The sequence below is a fragment of the Phascolarctos cinereus genome, unplaced genomic scaffold, assembly GCF_003287225.1.
Source record: "Phascolarctos cinereus isolate Bilbo 61053 unplaced genomic scaffold, phaCin_HiC Scaffold_5;HRSCAF=322, whole genome shotgun sequence".
NCBI lineage: Eukaryota > Metazoa > Chordata > Mammalia > Diprotodontia > Phascolarctidae > Phascolarctos > Phascolarctos cinereus.
In genome coordinates, this window is record NW_027555958.1 from 232,692,254 (window position 1) to 232,705,522 (window position 13,269).

At 44.4% G+C, this 13,269-nt stretch overlaps 1 protein-coding gene across 1 annotated transcript in view; it reads right to left on the reverse strand.

Moving 5' to 3' along the window:
* Positions 1-13,269, reverse strand: part of FOXP4 (forkhead box P4) — a 101,211-nt gene that overhangs the window by 46,088 nt on the left and 41,854 nt on the right. The window contains 1 exon segment of the mRNA XM_020999518.2: positions 1,978-2,067. Within this exon segment, the coding sequence (XP_020855177.1) occupies positions 1,978-2,067 (90 nt within the window).

A 13,269-nucleotide genomic window follows, 5' to 3' on the forward strand; every position in this document is an offset into this window, starting at 1 on the left:
ATTTCCTGTTTTCTCTACCTTCAGGAAGATCATGGGATGGTAGATTTCTAATTTAAAAGGGCCTCAGAGGTCATTTAGTAAACCTCTCATTTTACAGATGATAAAACTGAGGCCCAGAGATTAAATGACTGGCCAGAGGTTCCCAGGATTTGAGCTCAAGTGCTCTGTTTCCTTCCTCCCTAGAGGAGTTGGTCCGCTCAGCTTTGGAACTCTGCCCTGGAGTGAGCGGTCCTGATTGGTGAGTGCATACAAACTCACCTGGCCTATTCTAGTCTAGCCAACCCCAATGTTTCACATACCATTCACTCAACTATCAGGAAACCCAGGACTACTTACAAGGGCTCTTCGAGGGCACAGACTGTCTCCCTTTTGTCTTTGAACCCCCTGCACCTAACAAGAGTGCCTGGCATACAGCAGGTGCTTAATAAATGCTCTTTCATTCACTCATTTGTTCTGACTCCAAATGCAGTTCCTTTCTACTAGACCACATGGTGGCCAACATGGGTGGGAGGGCTTTGGCTAATTACAATGGTTGGTTTAGGAAGTCATTTCCCCCTAACCTTACCCACTCCTTCTCTACCAGCCGTTTGATCAAGACTTGGATTACTATGATGATGTCTTACATCTCTGAGCAACTATAAAACTTCTCCAAACTATTTCAAATGTCAGAAAAAAAACTATTCATTGCCAAATCTCCCTCATGGGGGCGCAGCTCAGCCCTAGACCCTTCTTGCCATCTCCCTGCACTCTGCAGGCCCCCACTGCAGAGCTGGCCCCCTCTCCCCAATCTCTCATTATGCTACCCTGCTTCCCCCTGCCCCCCAACACACACACACACACACACACACACACACACACACACACACACACACGCGCTTCTCAGGGCCCTCAGTCCACCCTCCTCTGTCCTCTCCCTGGCCCCTCTCCCCAACTCTCCCCCTTCTCAGCCCCTTCTCTCCTCAGCCCCCCAACTGTTCCACATCCCCTCCCCCCAGTCCAGATTCCAGATCCCCTCCTGCTCAGAATCACTCTCACCCTTCCTCTCTTAGATAAACTTCCTTTCAAAGCAGCCGCTTAATCCTCTCCCCCTATTCAGAGCTTCCCCCAGCTGCTGTGGGGAGGGGGGTGCAGGGAGAGGGGAGGGAGGGGGACCACAAGGCGGGTGAGGGGAGGGAGGGGAGGGAAAAGGGAAGGGGGGGGCTGTCTGAGTTATGACCCATCCCTGACTCATGTCTGCAATTCTCCCAAGTTCTTTGTGACACAAAAAGTAAACAGAAGGCTGAGCTTCCTTCCACCACCACCCCCTTTCCCCTCCCCCTACCAGCCAGATGGACCGACAAGCTGAAGGGGGGGGTGGGGGGAGCAGATTGTGCAAAGAAAAACAAAAGAGACAGAGAGACATCACGTAGAGAGACAGTATACAGAGACCAGGAGGCCCCAGAGGCAGAGAGACACAGCAAGAAGCTTCAAAGAAACAAGGAGAGAGAGAGAGAGAGAGAGAGACAGAGAGACAGAGAGACAGAGACAGAGACAGAGACAGAGAGACAGAGAGAGATCATTAGGGACAGAGGCAGAGATTCAGGCATGGAGACAGGGCAACTGAACACTAAGAGTCAGAGATCCAGAGAGATAGACAGAAACACACATGTTGTAAGAGACAGCGGCAGAGAGAGGCAGAAACAGACAAAGACATGGGCAGCCTAGAAATGGAACCAGTTCAGACAGTTAAGTGGGGACAAACGTCTTTGCCAGTGACCACTGTGGGGAGCTGTCCTGGTGGGGTCAGCCTTGGGGGGGGGGACAGAGAACTGGGGCTAAACATTGCCCCAGCTGTAGTCTTCTGTTTATGGTATTCAGTTTCCCTTTCTCTCCTGTCCAAGCTGTTCTCCCAAGGACTGTACCCCCCCAGTTTACCTTGAACCTTCTCGACCAATGGCTCCCCCCAACACCAACCGACACCTGACCCGACCTCCTTACCTGTACTGCAGATTGCTTGTTGTCATTGTTTCCAGGAGAGCTCAGGCCTGAGGCTTGTTGTAGCAGGAACTGTCGGGCTACTTGGAGAGCCTGGAACACAGAGGGCCTGGGTCAGTGGAGAGGGCTCATTGGTGAGGGGGGGGAGGGGGGAGGCATCAGGTAAATATACAGTGAGAGGGGTGGTTCCAGGATCTGTGGGAGAGGATAAATGGTAGGTCAGAGGTCAATAGGTGGGTCAAAGGGTCATTGAAATAGGACCACAGGGGCAAATATAAGGTCAGGGGGCTACAGGGCAAATGAAAGAGGTCAGAAAAAAGGTCAATATGAGATCTGACATACTTTATAAGATCTAGGATTCAGGGTGGGGTTCAAGGATTGGGGAGAGAATCAAGAGTAACAGGATGGAATATGGAACTACTGTAGGGTATGATAGGTCAAGACAGACTCAAGGAGTTTAATGAAGATAGGTCATAGGTAAAAACATGGGGTCAGCAGTCAAAAGTAGGGCCTAGGAGTCAACACAGGGCCAATGTGAAGTCAAAAATCATGTTAGAGTTATGAGAGTTGAGTGTGGATTTGGGGGAATCAGGAAGCAGAGAAGCGCTTTCATGAAGAGCACAGGAGTGAGTGTGGAGTTTTAAGACCTCAACAAGTTCAATTCGGGATCTAGAGCAGTCTAGGTCTTTAGAAGTCAGAATTCAGTCTAAAGGGTCTTTGTGTAGTAGGACAGAATTTATAGGATTAAGGAAATTAAGTGTGGGGTCTTAAGAGGTTGTCAATAAGGTCAGGGGGCCAGTGTGTGGTCAAAGAAGATAGTGTGATTTATATGGGACCTTTTGGATCAGTGTGGACTCAGAGGAAACAACATGGCATGGGGTGAGGGGTTGGTGTCATTGTGGGCAACCCTATTCAGGGTTAGTTACTATGGGGTCAGTGAGTGATATGAGCAGGTGGATGGGGCTCTGGGAGAACTGGGATGAGATCAGATGGATCTTTGTAGTGACTGGGGGGTAGCAGTGCAGGCTCTGGTGGGTGTGGATGAAGCTGAAATATCAGTAAGGGACTGGAGATTGGGGAAGAAACAGGGGTAGGTCCAGAGATGTCAATGATTGATCAGAAAAGTATAGGAAATAAATCTAACCTTGACTTTATCTCAATTCCCAGCTCTGGGTTGGTGGCCCGGCATTGGAAAGTTTAAGCACTATATTCCTTAATTCAATTCAACAAGTATTAATGAATGGCTCTTATAAACATGGAAAGCATACTGCCAGTGCCAGACTCCGGACATATAAAGACAGCACCAAAAAAGCCAATCTTTCCTCTCAATCAGCTTATAATTTTAGCTCAGAAGGATGAGAGCTCCACAAGGACATCTCAAGGTCTAAAAAGAATCAGTCAACAAGCATTCACAAAAGCACTCATTACTGTACTTAAGAGGTATTGTGCTAAGCACCTGGGAATACAAAGAAAGGTAAAAACATGGTCCCTGCCCTCAAGGAGCTCCCAGTCTAAATGGGGAGACAACATACAAACCACCATGTATATAACCAAGATATACACTGTCTAAAGGAGAGATAATCTCAAAGGGAAGGCACTAGCAGTGTCAGGGACCACTGTGATTATGTTTATACTTGGAAATACTCCTCCCCCTCCAAAAAAAAAAAAGTATAAGTAATAAGGGAGGATATGGAATGAACAGAGCCTTCCCAATCTAAATCCATGAAAATAAGGTGGTATGGCTCAGTGGAAAGAGCACTGACTCTGGAGTCAAGGCCCTGGGTTCAAATCCCACATCTGATCCTTATTATGTGTGTGACTTTGGGCAAGTCACTTAACCTCCCTAGGTCTCAGTTTGCTTATCTGTCAAGTGAAGGAGGTGGCCTCTGAGGGCCAGCCTTACATCTACGATTCTACCTTCTGAGTCTCATTTTCTGTATCTCCCTATTCACACCATATGTACCTTTCAGATGAAATATGTTCCCCAACTTAGACACCCGTGGTATCATTTAGAATTCAAATCCAGCCTCAGACACTTACTAGCTACGTGGTCCCGGGCAAGTCACTTAGCCCTGTTTGCTTTGGTTTCCTCATCTGTAAAATGAACTAGAAAAGGGGCCTTAGAGTTGAAATGAACTTCACAGATCCTTCAATCCAATAATAGTTCAATAATAGCTCATCCAACATTATTAGGGGTAGGTTTTTTGGGGGGTTGTTGTTGGGATGACCAAGTCAGGCTGGCTTTTGATCCTGTGTGATTTCACTACTAAGGTTTCCCCTTTTGGTAAGGGGAATTTCCAATGTGGAAACCCCCTCTATTAATGTATTTCAGCAACTCATTTATTATTTAAAGAGTTGCTTGGGGGTAACTTCCCCCCCCCATAGGATAAATGACTTCCCCAGGATCCCACATACATATGTGTCAGAGGGGAAATGAGAGTCCAGGTCTTCCTGACACTCAAGACACTTAGCCACACTGCCTGTCATCACTGTCATTCTTGGCTTTGGCTAAGGTTGTCACCACACGGTCAGAGTGGGTGCATCCCTCTTAGTCCCAGACCTAAGGAAGTTGGTGTATACATATAAAGAGATTGATCCAAGCTGACCCCACCCTCAGTAAGGCTGGAGGCATTCCAGCTCCTCTATCACCCCACCTCAAAATTCAGATTCACAGAGTTTGTGATCAGCAGACCATAGGGTCAAAAGATTTAGAGCTTAGCTGGGACTTTACTGGTCATCTAGTCTAATCTCCTCATTTTATAGATGAAGACATTGAAATTCAAAATGGAAAAATGACTTAACCAAGGCCACACAGACAATAAGTGGCAGAACTAGGATTTCAGCCCAGATCTTTGGACCCCAAATCAAATGCAATACATTTGCAATACATTGTCCTAAAGGCCTAATTGATGGCCCTCCTCACCTCTATTAAGTCATTTGCTTAATAGGGGTGGGGAAGAGGAAGAGAAGTCTTAGGATAGAAGTGTAAGAGAGACAACCCATCCAAAGGACAAAGTGTCCTCCCAGCCTCCAATTCAAATGTCCAACCCCAAGTTTAGCGTTGTAGACAGTATCACTGACCCTTCCCAGGTGGCAGTATTTCCTGCCCTGCACCTACCCTGGGGGAATGGGGAGAAGACCAGACTTGGGTCTCAAGGCCAGAACAAATTCCTACTTTTGTTGCCTTTCCTCATTCTTTCTCCCTTCTATCTAGGGAGTCTTCTTCCTACCCCACCCCACCCTACACTCCCTGAGTTCCTGAGCTTACTGGATTTGGAAGCAGGAGATCCAGAGAAGAATCCTAGCTTTATTCATTTTGGCCAGCATAACCCTGAAGAAGTCATTTTCTCCTCTCCGGGCCTCAGTTTCTTCATCTATAAAATGAGGGAGCTAGACTGGATCAGAGGTTCTTAACCTGGCATCCAAACTTAGATAGGGAAAAAAAATTAAACTTTATTTCAACATAATAGGTTTCCTTTGTATCTTGTATATTTTATTTTATGCATTTAAAAATGTTATTCTGAGAAGAAGTCTGTGTAAGTTTTCTTTCACCAGACTGACAAAGAAGTCCATGACACAAAGAAAGGTAGAGAACCCTTTGAGGAGAGAGAACCTCTAAGGTATCTCCCATTTGTCTAAGGACCTAGTGCCTAGTACAGTGCTTTGCAGAACTGGGGCTTCATAAATGTTGAGTTGAATTGAATTCAACCTCTAAACCTTTGATCTATCTTTTCCAAGGAGTTTACCAGAGTCTGGAGATATGGTGTAATGGGTATGTTTCTTAAATACAAGATTGCCTTCTTATCCATCCCACCCAACCAAGTCAGAAGATTCTCAGAAGAGGTGGCAAGGTTAGGGACAAGGGGATGTTGATGGAAGAGCCTGAAGGAAGGGAAATAGCTGGCAGCTCCAATCAGAGTGAAGATAGTGAGGGGGCCATCTTTTTCCACTCATCATTTCCAGGTTTGACATTAGTTGGACAAAGAGTTCCTTATTTGCCCATAAGGATTGAAAAGGGCTTGGAATACAGAGGCCAGAAGGAAGCCAAGAGGTGGAGAAGCAGTCTAAGGGGATGTGGCCCACGGAAGACATAAGGATAAGGTCTGGGGAAAGGGGAGAGGATAGGGCAGGAACCTGAGAAAGGAGGGCTGTCTGGAGTGGGGAGTGGGGTTCGAGAAAGAGAGGACTTAGTTCCCAGAATTCCAGGGAAGTTGGGGAGACAGAAGGGGAGGTACATTTCCAAGGAGCAATTGGGACTGGAAGTGGCTGAACTGTCCTTCTCAGTCTCTTGGGGCAGAGGACAGCCGGGGGAGCTTGATTCACTCCCCGCTGACTCTCTCACTTTTGTTGTCCTCTGGAGCATGAAATTACAAGATTTAAAGGAAAAAATGACACGGCCTTACAATCTCACACGGGGACCTCCCTGTGACAGCCCTCCATTCCCCCTCCCCCTATTTTCAACCCTTGGACCTCCACCACCACCCTGTTCATCCCAGGCTTCTGCTCCTTTCCCTGACTCTCTTTACAGACTCAGGTGAGTGGATGGGGCTAAGAATGATCCCTCATCAGGCCAGGCGCAGCTCTATTCCTCCCCTGACTTCCTTTCATTCTTTCCACCTGTTCTCATTTCCTCTGGATACCCTAGATACAAGGGACACTGGGGTTTGAGGATCTTAGAAGCGACATGATAGTCAGGGACCACAAAATGTCACCATTTACCCCCAAAAGGACTGGACGAAGGACAAATAGGATCAATAATCCTAGAGATGGGGGAGTAAATGGCCTGGCTATTTTCCTATTTCAAAACATGGGAACATCAGAAACAAACTGCCTGAACTACTGATTCTGTGTCCTCCACTACCATCACTACATACATGAGTCCTCTCTTCCATGGCTCCTGCAAAATCAGATCTAAATGGTGACTGTTACTCCCTAGAATCTTTTGACTTGTAAGCCTATTGGTCCAGAGTGGCCTAAATTCGGGGAGCAGTTCACATTAATGGCTAGCAATCACTAAATCTTGGCTCTATTTCTTATTATCTATATGACCTTAGGCATGACATTTAACCTTTGTTGAATCCTTGGCTAAGTCATTTATTTCACCTCTCTGTGACTCAGTGACTCATCTTTAAAATGATCTCTAAGTTCCCTTCTAGCTACAAATTGTATGACCCAACAAAGCCACATGAAATCACTGAATAGCATTTCATTATTTACACGGCATTTGGCATAATGGATAGAGCACTAGAAACACTGGTTCTAATCCTGGCTGTGCCACTAATTTCAGGTTCAATCTTGAGTAGATCATTTCACTTGTAAGTGACTCCGTTTTCTCACCTTTAAAACTAGAGGGTTGGTACTCTAGACAACAATTTGGAATCATTTGAGAAAAGTACGTGTAACCATTTGATTGTGGGCTAAGAACCGACAAACAGGAAGAATTTAGAGACACAAAAGGTCATAGGATCATAGGTTTAGAGCTGGGAGGGACCTTGAAGACCATCAAGTCTGTCCTCTCATTTTACAAATCATGAGACTGAAGCACGGAGTTATGAAATGACTTGTCCCGGGTCACACAACTAGTATCTGAGGCAGAATTTTAATCAAATTCTTCCTGACTCCAAGTTCAGTGGCCTAGAGACTCTGCTACCCATTTGGAGCCCAAGAGGTGATACGGTGAGAAGGAAGCAGAAACGAGTGAACAACAATAGTACATAATTACTAAAACACAAAAGATTTCAGAATTTAGAATAAATTTTGGTTCTAATTATGAAATATACTTCCATCCTCTCAGAATCAAGAAGTCAAGAATCAAATGAGATAATATTTGTAAAGAGTTTAGCACATGACCTGGCATACAATAGGTCCCTAATAAATACTTTTTCTTTTCCCTTCTTGGTAGGAGTGACAGACTACAGGTATGGAGAGTCGAATAGACTGGTAGATGCTGCCTCAAAAGGCCTCCTCTCTCAGGCTCCTGCGCTATCCTCTTTCCTTCCCCCAGTCTAGTCCCTTATTCTCATGTCTTCTGCTGGCCACCTCCTCTTGAATTTGCTTCTCCATCCCTTGGCTTAGTTAGTCTTTTTCCCTTTGTTGTTACAAGGCTGGACTCTGTGGCAGGAGTGAGCTGGTTATTGGGAAGTCATAGGAGTGTAGGAAATAAAAAGCATTAAAAAAATTTCAAAAATTAAAATAAAATGAGGGGGTAGACTAGATGATATCTGAAGTCTCTTCCACTTCTAACATTGTTTGATTTGCATATGAAGAAGTGCAATCATATGTATACATATACCCTTTCTTCTAGCCTCTGGATAAAATCATCGAGTCATCTTTTAAAAGAGAGGAAAAAAAACAGGAGTGCTTGTCCCTGCTAGGCCCAATCTATCTCTCTCCCTAGTTAATCCTAACTAGGTTGTAAATTCTTTGAGGCCAGGGACTGTATTTTTTTTTTAATCTGCCCACAGATACAACTGTGCTTTGGGCACATAGACGATACTCAATACACAGTTGTCAAATTGAATTTTGTTTAGGTTGAATACAGGGGGCAAGCATAGACAGATGTATAACTTATGCAAATGACCTACACATTGGTGAAGTCTTGAGTATGATAGCTGTCAATCCCTCTTCTCCACTACACACATTTCTTCTGTCAACCTTTTCATGTGTGTGCCATTAAGCCAGGGCAGGAGTTAGGAGAAGGAGAGCAGGAGCAAATGCCTTGGAATGGAATGAAGAATCTCCAGAGGGAGGTCATCTGGGATCCACCTTCCTTGGTAGCCAAGGAAATCCCTTGCAAAGCTGCCCGAATCTCAGCCCCTGAATAGGTAAAGGCTGGACTTACTGACCTCTGGAAGGGAGTTATCTGGGAAAATACTGAGATAGGGGCTGGCAGACAGGGTAGAGACAAATACCTATATGATTTAGGTTGAATCTAAATCTTTTCTACCCGCCCATTTCCAGAGATAAAAAAAGTTAATAGTACATTAAAAATGGGGGGGGGGACTGAGGCCTTCTTTAGGGGCATACACATCTGAGAGAAGAGGATAATTCTTCCCCAAGGTTATCTCTGGACCACTGTCCCCAGATCTCGTAGTCCTCCACAGGCCCTGAGAAACAAAGAGCCACACCTAAGAATCCTACCCCTCAACAGAGTTCTACCTTTCCCTGCTATCTTTCCTCCATCCCCACTGCTTCCTTACCAAGGCTGTCATATATGACTCTGAGGCAGGGGCTGAATTCTCTAAGAGATATACCACCAACCCTCAAAGGGACATTCCTTTGGCCTTCCCTTCCCCCCACAACTGAATGTGCCCTGAGTACCAGAATTCCTAATTATGACTCTGAAAATCAACACCCCCAAGTCTTAGGATGATAGAATTTAATTAGAGATGATTCATAATCCAATCCTCTCATTTTATAAATTAAGAAACTAAGGTTCAGTAGGTAAGTGATTTGTACAGAGTAGCATGTTGTAAGAAAGTCTGAACATAAACCTCTAACTATAAATTTGGAGGGTTTTTTCCTGTGTGTGTGTGTGTGTGTGTGTGTGTGTGTGTGTGTGTGCACATGCTCGCTTCCCTGGAAAGGACTTGGTCATTTCTGTAGTGCCAAGCAGAAGGTTTTGCTCTTTTTTATTGAGAACCAATCTCCCTCTGCTTCTCAACTCCCCCTTCAAAAAGCCCAGAAACCCAGTCCCCACTAATGAAACTCAACTCCTCCTCTTTCCCTCCACCCTGTTCAGGAGTCATTAGCAAGGATCTCCACAATTAGGAACAAATGGTTTATAACGGATGGCATCAGGCCTGAGGGAAAGTGGGAGGGAAAGCATGGCTTGGGATGTATGTGACGATGACAGAGGGCTCCTGAGACCTTTCCTGACCAAAAAAAAAAAAAATTTTAAAATCACAAACCAAGCAAGAAATAGGTCTAACCCCCTCTCTCCTCCAATTCTTCTCTAATAATAATAACAAGGACTGACATTTATGTTAACGCTTTAAGGTTTTCAAAGCACTTTATCCACATTTACTAAGCCAGGAAGTTGATGGGACCAGGAATGATTCCAAATCAAGTTAGGCCATGCTCCTCTGACTCTCTTTCCCTTCCTTTCACTGGGTCTGACTTCCTCCATGTGCCCTAGATACAAGAGAATCTAGAATTGTGCCCCAGAATTTGAGGATTTTAGGAGCCACATGACTATCAGCTTGAACCCCTAAAATGTTACCTTTAAGTCTCACGTTGTTGGGTACAGAAAGGACAGGTAGTCCTAGAGACTCGGGAGCTGATCCTTCAAACAGCTGTATGAGGCAGGTGCTATTAGTGTCCCCCTTTTATAGAGGAAGAAACTGAGGCTCAGAAAGGTTGAGTCATTTGCTCAGGGTCACACCACAAGTAAATGGTGACATCAAGATTTGAACCCAGGTCTTCCTGATTCCATGCCCAGTACTCTGCCATATAACCTGTCCACACACTTTGAAGAAAGGGGTCTCAAAGTTCACCCCAAATCTCCAATTCTTCCACTAGGTCAAGACAGGCCAGCTCTGCAAAGTTACAGAAATTAAAGAATTTCAGAGCTTGGAAGAAACTTCAGTCGGTGGTCATTTTATCACATCCCTACTTGAACGGGAAACTTCTCTCTAAGCCCTGCTGTCGGGAAGGGAGTCCAGGGAAAGGATGGAAATAAGATTTACTTTTTTTTCCTCTTCGCTGTTACTGGCCCATTCCCAAACTCCTACACTTAGAATCACAAGACAATTGATCTAGAGATCTGGGAGGGATCTAAGTCCATCCAGCTCAATCCCCTCATTTTACAGATAAGAAAACTGGGATGCAGGTGGGAGAAGCTGCAATCCCAAGGTTCCCTAGGTAGTTAAGCATCAGAGGTGAGATCTGAATCCAGGCCCTCTGACTGCAGATTCAGTGCTGTTTCCACCGTACCACACACACTGCTGCCTGTGGGGCAATGGCAAACTCAGCTCCTCTTCTGTCTCAGTTTCCTACTCATCTCACAGGGTTGTTGTGGGGATCCAATAATGCACATCAAGAAAGTATTCTGTAATCCTTAAACTGATACCTAAAAATCAGTTATATTATCTTTATTATTTCAGCCTCCCAGGACAGATAATGGAAAGGTTCAGGATATAAAAACAATAAACTTCAACTTCACAAATCCCCAAACTGGGATTTCCAGAAGGAAAAATGTAGCTGGCACTCAAGAAATAGGTATTGATTTGATTTCTGAAGATAGTCAATAAACATTTATTATGCACCTACTATGTGCTAAGCACTGTACTAAGCACTGGCTGAAGACTATGGAAGTTTTTGTTATTTTCTTTTTGGGGGGGTGTTGTTTGGGTTTTCTTAATGACACAGAGAAGTGAAAACTCTTACTTTCAAATTACCTGATTTAACAAAATCAAGATTGGGTTCTCTTCCATTCCCCTCTCCCCCCATTACTCCAGCAGCTGATCTCAGGGGTGGGAAACCTTTGGCCTCAAGGCCACATGTGGCCTTCTAGGTGTTTGGGTATGGCCTTTTGACTGAGTCCAAGTTTTACAGAACAAATCCTTTTATTAAGGTGATTTGTTTTGCGAAGTTTGGATTCAGTCAAAGGGCTGCATTTGAGGACCTAGAGGGTCACATGCGGCCTGGAGGCTGAAGGTTCCTCACCCCTGAATTAGTTGAATTTAGAAGAGAAGAGGCCCTAGGGGAGGCATCCTCAGATGATGAATGGCAGCCCCACTTTGCTCCGGGCTCCCAGGCTGAAGATGGCATTTTGACAACCCTCATACCTTCCTCTTCTGTCTACACATGCACTAGAAAGCTATTCTTCTGCTACAGGAACTTCAATTCTATTCAATTCAATCTAATTTGACAAATATTTATCACACCTACCATGTGCTAGGCACCACAGGCAGGGTGTGGTGGCCCTGGAATAAAATAACCCAGATTCATGTCTCAATTCTAACTTCATATCTGTATGTCCTCAGCTATGTCATTTCCTTCCTAAAGGTTTTAGCTTCTTTGTCTATAAAATGAAGGAGTTCCTTTTTATTGTTATTGTTGTTCGAGTTCAGAATTTTTAAAAAAGCCCACCACTAAGGGGTTTAGCTGGATAATCCTTAAGTTTCCAGCCCTGATGTTTTATGAAGCTGTGGTCTTGTTTTCAAGCAGTTTACAACTTAATATAGAGGGAAAGATGTTTGTCAATAATTGTAATGGGAGAGAGAGTTCAGTCTATGTAAAGCAGAGGTCATCCTGGCAGAGAAGTGGTAGACTTTAGGTGGGAAACATAATATATGCTGCTAGATGTGCTCAATGTGTTGGTTTATTTTTGTTTAAAATAAAGTTTGTTTCAAATTTGTTTTAAAAATAATCAAGTAAGATTTAAAAACAATTAATTTGTTTTTAAAATAATCTGGCTTTCCATGAAGGCAATGGAGGTTTCTTTATGTGGAAGTGAGAAAGCACTGGGAAATAACAAATTTTCAATAAAACACGGGGTTTTTTGAATTTAAAAAAAAGGACATATAAAATATATACATATGCAATAAAATATATATATTATATATTTAAAATGCTAGAAGAAATATGACTTCTAGAAAATTCCACAAAAAGAATCACCATGGAATAGCCTCTGAATCAGAAGACCAGGGTTCAAGTGTCACCTCTGACATGTCACCTCTGGGAAAGTCACTTAACCTTTGAATGTCCTAGGCAGGTCTCTAAAACTATAAATTCCTGAAAAGATACAGATTGATAGAGGATATTTCTCTCCCAGAGCCTACTACATAGATAAAATCACAGATTTGGTCCAAAAAAAAAAAAAAAGAAAAAAAGCCCCGGTCCCCTCATCCCTTTCATCACCCCTACCACAAAAACTCCTTAATCCCCTTTCCCTGGGAGGTCTTCAAGTGGATCCTGAGTAAGACTATGGAGGGGATTGGTCTAGATGGCAAGTGTGGTCTCTTCCAATTCTGAGATTCTATGGCAATATGGCTCAGTAGCTGCTTTGTGAATCTAATTCTTGTCTCTCGGCTAATGTGGAAGCCCAGCCATTAGGGTGGAACGTGGCAGATGCCTAACAAAACAGCTTCAAGTAAACAGCACAAGGAACCCCTTCTCTTTCACCCTGGGGGTCACCTGCCAATACAAGAAGGTCATCGGCAAGCGTGTGGTGAAGAGCACCTGACCTTGGGAGGGAGGAGGGGCAGAGGTCACTGGGCCCCAAACTACTGGAGAGAGGCTGACCTGGAAGAGATCCAAATTTTAAATCAGGCTTTGTCCTCCAGTAAAGGA